The following is a 13,928-nucleotide window of genomic DNA, read 5'->3' as shown; positions in this document are numbered from 1 at the left end:
AGCCACGGTACGCTGAGTGTTCCTTTTCTCAGGGCCAAGTTCCCTCTCCTGGGGCCAAGCACGACGTTTGCGGTTTGTCCGTTGCCAGGCAAAATGATAAGTTCTTTCTGTATAGGCTGGCTGGAAAGGGTCAGCTGGAGTTCAACGCAACCAGGGTCTCTCAAGCTCAGCCAGGGTCTCTCGGCTCCCAACAGAGATGGATCCACTGTTAGAAGTGTTGGTTGATCTTCCAGACGTTTAATTCCCAGCACCCACGTAGTGGCCAGCTGCGGTCAGTACTCCCAGCTCCAGGGGATGCGCAGGCCTCCTGTGACTGCCAAGGTCACATCACAGACCTGGAAAACAGACTGACATGCCTCTCCTGCTCACGACTTTCTGTTCCCAGATGTTAAAAAAAAACTGGTCTAGAAACACAAGGGGGGGGGCATTACTTCACTCACCAGGCAAGAAAGGTTCCTGAGTGACTTACTCTGCACAGCTCTCAGGAACAGGTGGTCCTGGGTTTTACAAGGTCAGAATATGGAGACTGTAAGACTGTGCAGCATGCTGCTGCTGCTGCTGTTGCTGGGTGGTGAATTTCACCACCAATCGTGGGATCTGTTTGATGGAAGGCATGCGGGCAGGTAGGAGGTTGGCCGTGGGTGGTTGTCACACACCTGGTGCCTATGTGTGGAGATCTCGGTAGCATCTGCACGTGTCATAGGCATGGGACAGGCACGTAAAGAGCTTGTACATGATGTGACATCCAGTACCTTAGTGTTGGGGGAGTCACTGCACAGGCGTGTGCTGAACAGTCCTTCCGTGAGGACACTGATCCTCAGAGGTGAGAAGGACCTACAATAAATGCCTCCAGTCACAAAGGAGTTCAGGAAGGAGTTGATGGCTGATTCTTATTCACTTGATAACTTCTTAGAAAGTTGACTGTCCCCTTCAGTCATAGGGGAGGGAATAAGGGAAAAAATGGGAGGGAGGGAGGACTGGGAGGATACAAGGGATGGGATAACAATTGAGATATAATATGAATAAATATATATATGTATATATATATATATACATATATATATATTTGACTGTGAATGCTTTGCTTTGTATTGTCACTCTGGCAGTGCAGTTCTAGTTTGGTCCATGGTTGTACTAGCACATAGCTAGCTGTTATGCTGGATTTTTCTTTTACTTTGTTTTTATTTATTTACTTATTTTTCTTTTCTCTCTCCTTTTTTTTTTTTTTTCCCCTTCACGTTGTTTTCTATTTGAAAATTCTGAATTTGTGCCACGGAGATGTGTGTGAAGACACATGCCACAGCACAAGTGTGGAGTTGGACAAGCTGAAGGAGTGGCTTCTCCCCTGTGTGTAGACATCAGGCCCTCAGCCTTGGCTGCAGGTGCCTTTACTCACTTAGCCATCCACTAGCTGGCTCCTCTCGCAGCACTCCCTTCTAATCCACTGACTTCAGTACGTTGGTTATGTTAGCTCTGTTTTCATTTTAGAGGTAGAATGTTCTGGGCTCATTCTAGAGCCCCTGTGTCCTTGCCCTACAGCTGTCCACTGAGCCTTAAACAAAAGTTAATTTGAGGCAGGGTCTGGTTAAGTTGCCCAAGTACTTTGTCAATTCAGTCTGTTGCCATACCCGGCCTTAAACTAGTGATGTTCCTCCCTCGACCTTCCAGCTCTAAATTCATACGGGAAATTAGCAATTTGAGTCTGCATATTTTTCAAAAACATTATTTAGTTAAAGATGTTTCGAGTGTGGATTTTAAAAATCAACTTTTGGTGTCATTAACATATTCTCATTCCCTATTATGTGGATTGAGTCTCCAATCCCTACTTGCCTTTCTCTCTCAGCCCTGTCTTTCCATGCACTGGGTCTTTTGTTTCCATGTTTGTTTGGGTTGGAGGTGAGCCTTCTGGAAGCCATGTCTAACCAAGGCTTTTCCGGATGCCCTGACGAAAGTGCCAAGGGAAGAGTCCTTATGTGTCCTGCCAAAGGTCAGACTTGACATGGCCTGGTCTGATCCTTGAGTGAGCATCTTGAAGGAGTCAAGGGACCCAGGCTCTTCAGCCTGAGAGTCTGTGGTTAGCAGTCTCATGGCCGCTGTGTGCTCACTCTGAGGTGTCCTGTGTTCTTCTCCCAACATTGCTAAATTGTCTTTCTGCTGCCTGTCTCATTCTCCACCTGTAAACAGTGTATCAGAGCTGGACATTTTAATGAACTTGCTTAACATGAGCCGTCAGTTTATGCAAGACATTCTGATCCCAAATTTTCTCTGTCTTCTAATTCCAGGTCCTCACCCTGGTCACCTTATCTTTGGGTGTTTAATTTTTTTTTTTTAGAGACAGGGTTTCTTTGTTTTTTATTTATTTAATTTATTCAGATTATATCTCCATTGTTATCCCCTCACTTGTATTTTCTTGTTCCTCCCTCCCTCCCTTCACCCTATCCCCCTCTCCTAGGTCTGTGACAGAAGGGGACCTCCTCCCCCCCCACCACCACCATATGGTCACAGTCTATCAAGTCTCATCCTGGAGGCCTGCTTATCCTTTCTCTGAGTGCCGCCAGGCCTCCCCACCAAGGGGAAGTGGTCATATATGGGTCACCAGAGTTCACGTCAGAGTCAGTTCCTGTTCTCCACACAACTATGGAGAATGTCCGAGACAGGGTTTCTTTGTGTAGACCTGGCTTAAACTTTGATGTCCTGACTACACCGCTACCACTGAAGGCTGGGAACCTGTTAATATTTTGGCTACCAACGTTCAGCTGAGAGAGATGTGAACAATCTAAGTGAACCTTTTTTTTTTTTTTAATTGTTAATGGCAGGTGACTATCAATCAGGTGTTTTAAACTGAACTGGCACCTTGTCCGCGGCGAGGCAGGTGGGTCACGCTACATTGTTTAATGATCTGCATATGCTAAGGATCCTTGTGCTTAGTCAAAGGAGCTGGACCTACTGAGGGCATGAGTGGTGCTGGGAGTGCTGGGAGGACTTTGCAGTCCAAGCGCTGTCACGAAATGTAAAGCGGCGGGGGATGGGGGGTGGGCTGTACCTTTCTGTAAGCAGAGGCAAGCTGTGCCACGGAGAAATTACGCCAGGGTTTTAATTATGCATCTGGTATAAAAGACCCTTATTGGAGCCGGGCGTGGTGGCGCACGCCTTTAATCCCAGCACTCGGGAGGCAGAGGCAGGCGGATCACTGTGAGTTCGAGGCCAGCCTGGTCTACAAAGTGAGTCCATGATGGCCAAGGCTACACAGAGAAACCCTGACTCGAAAAAAAACAAAACAAACAAACAAAAACAAAAAACAAAAAAAAAAGATGTGTATTGGGGAAAGGGCGGGGAGTGAGGTACTGGGAAAAGGAGGGAGGCAGAAAAGTGGCCGTGTAGACAGGAGGACAGACAGGGAGCAGAGCCCTGAGGGCCAAGCACTGGGAACAGAGGGAGAGCCATGGTGGCTGGCGGGTCCTTGCATCTGGCCTATCACACCTGGAGCACCGCGCAGCGGCGGCAGGGGAAGGCGGCAGGTGCTGACGTCATCCGTCCCTAGGTCCCTGAGATTAGGCTAGAGGAACTGCCTATCCGACAGCAGGCGCAAGTTTTACCAGAGCGCCAATCTCTGCAGGTTTGGGGCAATTCTATTACTGGCATGTGGTCCTGCGCTGGGAACCTTTTTGCTCTTGCAGAGATGTTCCTGTCACTCAGGCCGCACTAGCCAATCAGGGCCTCGAAACGGGCTCGCTGGTCAGAATGGAGGCGGAGGCTTCCGGTCCGCCAGGCTTCAGGCTCGGCTGCGTCTGCGTTTGCGGGAGGCTCTCGGGTTCCGCGTGCCGCGCCGTGACCCGCTGCCGGGAGCTGTGAGGAGAGCGGGGCCGAGCTCGGGATCCGCGCCATGGTGAGCGGGGCCGCCGTCCCCACGCGGGGAGGAGCCGCGGGAGCGCGCGTGGGGCTCGTCCCGGGGTGCGGGAGCCGGCGGCGGCGAGACTGTCATCCGGTGTGATTCCATTTGCTCACCTGAGGACTTCCCAGGCGGAAGCGGGAGCTCTAACTTAATTCCTCCGGCTGTGTCTGCACAGAGCCCGGGCAGCGGAGCGCTTGTGTGAAAACATCCTTGTTGCTGACACCACGCACCGAGCTTCCCTGCTGCTTTTACTGTCGCAGGGGAAGGCAGACTCGCTGCCTCGCAGAGCCCTGGCTTCTCTAGAGTCTTCTAGGAGTTCTGCGCTGGGCACTGGACACTCAGGTGCAGGATCCGTCTGCAGTTAATTCTGTGCAGGTGGAAAGTCTGTGTCACTAACACATTTGCATGTGGATGCCGCGGGGGTCCAGTGTGTTAGGAAGACAGGCTTCCTGCGTTTCCTGGCCTCATTCGTCAACAGTTACTCCCTTTTCGTTGTGTTTTTGTTTTGTTTTGTTTCCAAGTTTGCTCTCAGGTTCTGTTAATCTCTTTATTCTTTCCCAGACAATAGAGTGCAGAAAAGTTTGACCTGTTCCCTGGGCAACTGGTTGAGGAAGGAAACACGGTGCACTCAGAGAAAAGACACCGATTTAACCCTGAGTTGAGAGGCCTCCAATTGCTTGATCTCTTCTTATACAGAGTAGGAAATATTATATTAAGGAGGCCTGTAACCCAGCCAGAGGAATTGGCTCCCTCTGTTTGGAGGAAATTTTCTTCCTTTTGTCTGTCTCTATTTTTCCTCTTCCTCTTTATATTTTCTCTCTACTTTCTTGGAGTTTTATTCAGAGTTTTGAAGTCAGATGATGTCACTGTGTTAAGTGCTTGTCCAATCTTGTGCGTTGACCGTTTTTCATTCATGATTACTTTTTCTCATCAGTTTCCTGTTGTTGGTAGAATAAATTGTTACCCTTTTTATTGGACACTTGTTGAATCTATTAGCTCAAATTCTGTATCGTTGTAATATAATATTGACATAATAGCCCAGTTGGCAGCAAACCATATGGTTGGCTTCTATTCAAGGTTAGCTCAGCCATTGCTAAGGGGAGCCCATCTTCCATCAGGCACAAGTCCCAGAGGGACCCACACTTCTCAAAGGTTAAATGAACAGTGTTACAGCCTTTTATTTAAAAAGACTCTTCCGTGAGGTTAGCATGATATAGGAGGAGATGGTGCTTATAGCTTGGCCTAGGCAGGTTGACAGCTAAGGAACAGAGACAAGATTTCCATGGTGAGACAGTCGAGGCCACCCATATATCTTACTACACAGATTGTTTTGTGGAAGCCACGTGTTCTCATCCAAGTGTTTCACCTTCTCCTCAGTCTCCAGGCACAAGATGTTGCTTGACCCCATTTTAGCCCAGTTGTGTATGGTCCGGGCTGTGCTCAGACAGATTTCTGATGCTCCATGTTGGCTGGTTTCAGATTTCAACTTATTAAAATGGTTGAATCGAATTTTTAAAACCTTGGTAGGCCTGTGTGGCGCTCCTACCCAGTTAGACAAACCTCTTCCAGATGGCATCATCTGCAGCGGTCCCACTTCAGCACACTGATACACGCCTTCAATGCTCCCACCACACCTGACGGAGGGTTTCCAGGTTCTCTGAGGGAACTGGGTAGGGAGGGAAACAGGGATAAATGCCATGCACTCAGAAAAAAAAAAATACATATTGAAACCTGAGTTTGCAGGCCTACAATTGTTTAATGTCTCCTTGAACAGTATAGGAAAGGTCATGTTAAGGAAACCTGTAACCCAGCCAGAGGAGTTGGCTGCTTCCTATTTAGAAGAAAATTTTTCGTTTTCTTTTTTTCTTTCTTTCTTTCTTTTTTTTTTTTTTTTGTCTCTCTTTTTCACTCTCTTCTTTCTGTTTCTATTAGTGTGTGTGTGTGTGTGGGGGGGGTAGCTCTGTTCTACTTAGGTTGCATTCCTGTCATGGTTTATATTAGCTCAACAGCCTCATGAGCTTATTTTTGAATGCTTGGTCCCCAATTACTAGGACTCACTGTGTAAAATTAAAATATATGCCCTTGTTGGAATGGGTGTGTCTTTCGTTTATTTAGCCACTCTCCATGGGCTTTGAGGTTTCAGAAGACAGCGCAAGGCAAGTGTTTCTTTCCGCTTGCCTGCCTATGTGTCAGGAGGTGACACTCAGCCCATGTCTGCCCACCATGATGACAGTGGAGTAACCCTCTGTCACTATGACCAATCCCCAAAGTATTCCACTGTGAGTTGCCTTGGTCATAGTGCTTCGACAGAGTAAAAGAACAGTTACTAAGTTAGGTTGTGTACAATTTTGATATTTTAGCTCTCTATTCTGTGCATGTCTTGTGAATTCAAGTAAGGCTAAATGGAAGAGTAATGGCTTGATCTCTAGACTAAACATTCAGTCTGTGGCATGGTTACTGCTCATGACTCCTGCAGGTCCGAGGAGAAAAAGACCAGCAATGGGGCCAGAAGTTAATGAAACCTGTATAGTTTGGGAGGAAAAAGAGCTGTAGGTAAATTCAGAAGCAGTCAGGTGCTGAAACAGAGGCAGCAATTATCAGGGAGGTTAGGGCCATGAAAGAGACGGCACCTGCTCTTCTTGGACACAGAAAAAATGTGCTGTGAGGGAGCTGCACCACCCAGCACAGCGTTTAACTATGGGAGGAAAAGACAAGGAGATTCCTCGTCCCAGAAAGCAACTCCATATAGTACCTGCTGCTGCTTGGTTCCTGTGGGATGGGGCACACCCAAAGCTGGAATTCCTTGTGGTTTTTTTCATCCATGTGCTGCTTTTCCTTGAAAGAAGGAATAAGCATAATTTAAGGCTCATGGATTCTTCCTCTGTGTGCTCAGCACCGTTTTAGTCATCCGTCTGGCTGAGTCTGGTCCCCAGTGAGGAGACCGGGAGAGTTCATTGCATGAATCCATGATGATGGTTTCATTTTGAGACCACAACATGGTGAAACAGCCAAGCTTTGAGACGCTTGCCATGAATATCAGCAGGTAGGCAGTGGGAGTAGGCAAAGAGCAAGGAGTGGGAAGAAGTTGCAGAGAGAAAGACCCGTCTTAGCCCTTTGAACCCAAGTCCCCATGTGTGTGACACAGAGCTGCAGGAGTTGGTGTTTGCCCAGCCAGCTTTCAGGGTTGCCTTCTTTGCAAAGGGAATGTGTGTCCTCTGCCATCGTGCGCTGAGAAGATATAATTTGTCTTTCGATTTTACAAGATGTCGCAGTCACGAGCTTGCCTTCCGCGTTAGGAGGAGCTTTGAACATTCACCTTACTAATCTTTTTGAGAAGTTTTCAATCTTTCGGTCAGTATCTTATTAAAATGCATTTTCCCCCATAGAAATATCATATTAGCCTCACAATTTATACAAGCTCAAGCCGGCTTTCTGACAGACGAGTGCCTTCTGGAGTGAACATTTAACTCTTTGGAGGAGTTTCGAGTGAGCCTCTCTGAAGAATACACATCTTCAGCCTCTAATTATTCTTCTATTCCAGTGTTCTGCTTTTTTCTGATCACTTTAATGTTTTAATTTTAGCTGTGTCATTTTTATCTACGACCATCTTTATTTCTTCTCAAAGCCAAAAAGCATCATTGGTCCCCATGCACCTAATTCTCCCTAAGTTGCTCTTCCTAACCTGGACCAACTTCCGGGACATAGAGGCTCCCTCCCTTCTCAGGGAGAGAAGATTGAGTTCCAGGAATGTCGTCGACTGACGCTGTCCCAGTTTAACCTCTTCCTCCGGCAAGAAAGTTGTCCCAACTTCTACAAACAAACGTTGCCCCCTCGACCCCGCCTGTCCTTAGTTTGTCCCTCTAGTCGCGCTCCTGCCTTTTTATAGTTGTGCACATGTGATTCCCGGTGTTCCGGGACTCTAACCCTTTCTTTACCCCTCTTAAATCCCCACCTTTCAGGTCCCTGTGAGTGGTGCCATCTGTAAGCCCTGGAGCTCACAGGGCCAAAGTTACCTTGTATGGCTGTAAGGAATTAAACCAGGCAAGTTGGAGGCACCACACAAGACAGAAGCTGTGGTGATTTTATTGAGAGCAATCAGACTTTTTATTCCTCTATCAGAAACAGAACATAATGGCAACAGTACTGTAGTTGTCAGGATTCAAATACATTTACAAGTGATGCAGGCTGTGCAAGAGTAGTGTCTAAGACAAACTGTCCTGTCAGTCTTCAGGCTTCCTTGACTTCTGAGGGAGCATACAGAGAGACACAAAGCAGCCTGAAAGCCCCACTGCCTGACAAAGAGTGCCTCCCCCCGCCCCCTCAGGAACTGGAAGGCACATTGTACCCAGAAGCCATGGATTCTAACCTTTTTGAGACAGGGTCTCTAGACTGGCCATTAACTTTTCACCATGTTTTCCCCCTTGTCCTCATTTCAACAAAGCTGGGCTGTATACCATTTGGCTCTTAACTGGGGAAACAGAGGTGCTGTAGTGTGTGTGTCCCCCAACATTCACCTGCTGGTAGCTCTCCTCCCCACTTCTGTTGGCAGGGCCTTGCGCCTTGCTCCCTCTTCTCCGTTTCCCCCACCCACATGCTCCCCCACCCTTCCAGCTTTAGGCGCTATACCCACTGGAGTTCCTTCTGGAAGCTAGCGTGTGTCCTCACAGGCTCCTGACCCCCGAGCCACATCAACTTCATAAAGGCCTGGTTTGGGGCCCGAGAGGCGACCTGCCTTGGCGGTGTAAGCACCTGAGGTGTGTTGTGTGCACATGAACACAGACGACCCACAGTGTCACTCACTCTGTGGACATGATGGACAAACAGGGCTTTCGAGCTGAAGACCCAGCACCCACACTGTGTACCTGTTACTCCAGCTTCGGGGGTTCTGGCGCCCTCCTCTGGACTCAGTGGGCATTGCATGTACCCCCATAGGCATGTTTCAAAATAAAATTGAAATATTTACATTTTAAAAATTGAGAAAGACAAGCGTAATCTTGTTTTTAATTATAATTTTTGTCAGGCAGTGGTGGCACACACCTTTAATCCCAGAACTTGGGAGGCAAAGGCAGGCGCATCTCTGTGAGTTCGAGGCCAGCCTGGTCTACAGAGCTAGTTCTTTGACAACTAATACTACACAGAGAAACCCTGTCTCAAAAAACAAAAACAAAACAAAACAAATGATAATGGTAATGATGATTCTTATTTAATTATTTCTTCTGGCTAAATCACATTTACAGTTCACAAGACCCCACATTGATAGAAGGAGAAAAATCATCTCTACACATTTGGAATTGAGGTCCAGAAATTTTGATTATCTTATGCTTCCAAGTAGCGTGGTATATGTGATGTTAGGATTTGAACCTAGGCAAAGCCACCCATCACAGTCTAATATTAAGGATTCAGTCCCTGGTTTGGGCTTCTGGGGTGCCCCCTATCTTGTCCAGGGAGGCTGCAGTCACTTGGTTTCTTATAGTCTACGAGGTCCTGGGGTGACATCTGGACACAGTGCTTGGTGTGGGGCTGCGCTGCCCTGAGAGTGAAGGTTGTGGCTTCAGTGGGTCCCACTTGTGGGGAGAGAGGATGTGAGGCCACTGCAAAGAGGAGGTGGGAAGGACCACAGTGCACTGGGGAGCTAGGAAGCTGCTGGCTGCTTAAATAAAGCACTTCCTGTGAGTTTGAATCCCCAGCACGCATGTAAAGTCAGCTGCAGAGTCACATCTCTCCTCTCAGTGTTCCCACAGAAAGGTGAGAGACAGACACAGGAGAATATCCAGTGGGACCCTGTCTCAGTCAGCATCCACCTCTGGCTCCACGTGGCTCCTCCTGCATCTTTCAGACAACATGACCCCAGCCTCCCCAGGCAGAAGTGAAAGGCTCTGTGGCACCAATAGCAACTGGGGACTTGAGTGAGAAGATGTCCAGGAAGGGCCAGGAGATGGTGGGATGCCAGAGCACCTGCAGGGGCTGTCCCACTTTGCACAGGGCCGTGCCTTCCAGGGGACTGGGCTGGACTGGAGAACAGGGTCCTGGGTCAAAAGCAGCCCTACTGGCTCATCCATCACAAACTTCTTCATTTGTGACACCCATTCATTCATTTGTTCTGTCATTTAATCACCCACTGATACCATCGCTTCCTTCCTTAACTACTTATTAAGCCCTTCACTAATTAATTCCTTTCTCAGTCAGTTGCTTACTCACACATTTATTGTTTGGTTCGAGTCATTTGTGTGTTTATGCACTCACCGATGTCATTCATTCATTCACTCATGCCATTCATGCATTCAGTATGCACTCTTGTCACTCATTCATTCACTCACTCATTCATTCACTCATTCATTCACTCACTCATTCATTCACTCATTCACTCATTCACTCATTCATCCATCTGCTCAAGGAACAAGCATTTGCGGAATCACAATCATCACTGCTGACAGAAGTCATGATGCTCACACAGGCAAAGAGAAAGTTCCAGGGTGCAAGACCCCAGTGGGCTGAGGGACTTTTCTGAGACACGTTCTGATAGCACAAGCCTCTGTGCTGGAGGACATGCAGGACATCTGCAGGGAGTGTTAGCATCACTCTGCCTGCTTCTAGAACACTCCTTCATGCCAACACAAGCCCTACACCCATAAGCCATCTCTCTGTCCCTCAGCATCCACAGATCTCCCGTCTCTGGATTCCCTCCCTACAGCCCACACTGCAGGGTTTATGTCTGGGTTGCTCGCTGAGCTCTGTGTCCTCATGATCCCTGCACTCTGCCTGGCCCCAGAGTTTCATTCTTGTTCAGGACTGAGTAATGTTCCTCTGTGTAGACCCACAGGAGGACGCGTGGCACTGGGCTGTCCCCTTCTGGATGCTGTGAATGAGGTTGCCAAGGATGTGTAGGGATGGACATTTTTATTTCTATTGAGCAGATGGCTAGGCATGGAGTCGTCAGATCTGTGGAGACGCCATGTTTATCCCCTTGAGGGCAGGACAGCCTTTCACTGACCTTCATCTGCTTTTTGGTTTTTGTTTTTGTTTGTTTGTTTTTTGAGACCCTCATGAGTGACTCTGACTTGACTTGAACTCGTCCTGTAGACTAGTCTGGCTTTGAGATCTCAAGAGATCCACCTGTCTGTGGGAATAAAGGCCTGCACACCACCCCTGGCTTTTGTCCTCTCAACCTGGACTGTCACTTAGGTTTAATAATGTGCTTTCGGGGAGGCCTCACTGAGGAGCTGACACTGAGGTCCTGTGCACTGCGCTGTGACCTGCTTCCAGGAGCTGTGAGGAGATCAGGGCGAGCTTGGAATTCATGCCATCATGAATGGGGAGGCGGGTGGGGGAGTGGCCAAACAGGGCGGCTGGCAGGGCATCCGCACTGGGGGAGGAGCCAGGGGAGTTCGTGTGGTGTTCCTCCAGGGGGGTAGCAAGAACTGGTTTGGAAACTTGGTGTCCAGTATGATTCAGTTAGTTCACCTGAGGTGCCTGTACCTCCCATGCCGAAGTGGAACATTCGAATGACTTCTTTTCCCTGTCTGCACCTGCTCAGAGCATGGGGGAGCAGAGCCTTTGTGTGAAAGCATCCTTGGTGCCTTGGTTCACCAGGCAGTGAACACCTCAGCTGTTTTGACTGTTTTCAGGGAAGGCTGACTCGCTGCCTCACAGAGCCCTGGCTTCTCCAGTGTCTTCTAGGAGTTCTGCGCCGGACACTGGACACTCAGGTGCAGGATCCGTCTGCAGTTAATTCTGTGCAGGTGGAAAGTCTGTGTCACTAACACATTTGCATGTGGATGCCACGGGGGTCCAGTGTGTTAGGAAGACAGGCTTCCTGCGTTTCCTGGCCTTAACAACATTTAATTGTGGTTTTCTTTTCTTTCTAAATTTTCTCTCGTGTTCTGTTGATCTCTTTACCCTTGCCCAGACAGTACAGACTTTATTGTCATTGTATTCAAAGATTTGAATTCAGAGGATGATCACTATATTCAGCGTTTCTCCAACCTTGTGTGTTGATCATTTTTCACTCGTGATTATTTTCTCATCAGTTTCCTGTTGTTGGTAGCATACATAATGATACTTTTCATTGGACACTTGTTGGATTTACAGCTCAAATTAAGTAGTTGTAATATAATATTGACTTAACAGCCAAGATGGCAGCAAACCACACGGGTGCCTTCTACTCGAGGTTAATTCGTCTCCCTGGTAACCCTACAGCTAAGGCACAGAGGAATGATTTCCATGGTTGGAAGCGGAGACAGTTGAGTGCATCCTTGTGTCTTACCATCCAAGACCGTGTTGTGAAAGCCAAGGGTTGCCATCCACGTGTTTCACCTCCTCGGCCTCCAAGCACAAGATATTATTACTTTGCCTCATTTTATCCCAGTTGACTATGGTCTGGGCTGTGCTCACACAGATTCCTGGTGCTCCATGTCCACTGGAACTTAAGCCTTTCAGACTTCAACTTATTACAATAGTTTAATCAAATTTAAAACGGTGGTAGCCTTGTGGGGCCCTACTACCCAGCTAGAAATGGGCTTCCAGATACCATTGTCCGCAGCAGTTGTACCTGAGCACAGCAAGGGCCCGCTTCCATTGCTTCACCAGGCCTGGCCAAGGTTCCCAAGTTCTCTGGGGAAACTGGATAAGGAGGCAAATATGGGATAACACCAGTCACCACTCATATGTGTGTGTAATATATCCAATTCTTTACTCTCTTCTTAGAAAGGGCAGGGAAGGTTATATTAAGGAAGCTTGTACCCCAGCCAGAGGAGTTGGCTCCCCCATATTTGGAGGAAATACTTTATTTTGTCTGTTTCTCGGTGTCTCTTGTTTTCTCCCTCTTTCCCTCTGTTCTCTTTCTGTGTCCATTACTGTCTTTCGCTCTTTTCCATTTGAGCTCAGTTCTCCTTAGATTATGTTCCTGTCATGGTTTATATTAGCTCAGCAGCCTCATGGCGCCTATTTTTTAATGCTTGGTCCCCAATTACTAGAACTCACTGTGTAAAGTCAAGCCATGTGGCAGTGGGGTTGTCTTGTTTGTTTAGGTGTGTCACTCTAGGTGGGTTTTGAAGTTTCAAAAGACCAGTGTAAGTCAAGTGTTTCTTTCTGCTTGCCTGCCTGTGCATCAGGAGGCAACATTTCTGCCCACCATGATGCTTCCTTTCAGGATGGCAGTGGAGTAACCCTCTGCTACTGTGACCGATCCCCAAAGTATTCCACTATGAGTTGCCTTGGTCGTAGAACTTCTTCACAGCAGTAGAACAGAACAGTCACTGAGGCAGGTTGTGTTATATTTTTGACCTATTATCTCTCTATTCTGTGCATGTCCTGTGAAATCAAATACAGCTAAATAAAAGTCTACGGGTCTGGTCTCTAGCTAAACATTCAGGCTGTGGCATGGTTATGACTCATGACTCCTGCAGGTCCACAGAGAAAAAGAGCAACAACAGGGGCAGAAATTAATGAAACCTGTGTGGTTTACAAATGAGAAGAGCTATAGGTAAATTCAGATGGCATTCATGTGCTGACTCAGAAGCCAGAATTATCAGGGAGGTTAGAGCCATTAAAGAAAAGGCATCTGCTCTTTTTACGTATAGAAAATGTGTTGTAAGAGTAATGCTCCAAGCAAAGCATTTAGCTATGGAAGGAAAAGACGAGGCGATTCCTAGTCTCAGAAAGCAACTCCTTACAGAACCTGCTGCTACTTGGTTCCCATGGGACGGGGCCCACCCAAAGCTGGAATTCCTCATGGTTGTATCGTCTGCATGCTACTTTTCCTTGAAAAAAAGAAAGATGCAAAATTTAAGGGTCATGTGTCCTTCCTGTGTTCAGCACCTTTTCAGCCACAGGTTTGGCATAGTCGCCCAGTGAGGAGACTGTGAGTTCATTGCATGACTCCGTGATAATGACGCCTGGGTTGCAGTTTGAGAAGACATGATGTTAAGATAGCCAAGCAAGAGACACTTGCCGTGAATATCAGCATGTGGGGGATGAAAGTAGGCAACCAGTGAGGTGTTTGAGAAGTCACGGGAAGAAATAAAGCCCTTTGAAACTC

The 13,928-nt window shown here is 47.7% G+C and overlaps 1 protein-coding gene across 1 annotated transcript in view; it reads left to right on the top strand.

Annotated features, from left to right (window-relative positions):
• The first annotated feature begins 3,871 nt into the window (after positions 1–3,871).
• Positions 3,872–13,928, top strand: part of LOC127212582 (zinc finger protein 709-like) — a 146,693-nt gene continuing 136,636 nt past the window's right edge. The window contains exon 1 of the mRNA XM_051172671.1: positions 3,872–3,886. Coding sequence (XP_051028628.1) covers positions 3,884–3,886 — 3 coding nt within the window. The 5' untranslated portion in view covers positions 3,872–3,883. The remainder of the gene's footprint in view (positions 3,887–13,928) is intronic.

Source organism: Acomys russatus, chromosome 31 (genome assembly GCF_903995435.1).
Source record: "Acomys russatus chromosome 31, mAcoRus1.1, whole genome shotgun sequence".
NCBI classification, from domain to species: Eukaryota; Metazoa; Chordata; class Mammalia; order Rodentia; family Muridae; genus Acomys; species Acomys russatus.
Note: the sequence above shows the minus strand (reverse complement) of the source record. Positions and strands in the feature narration are given on the sequence as shown.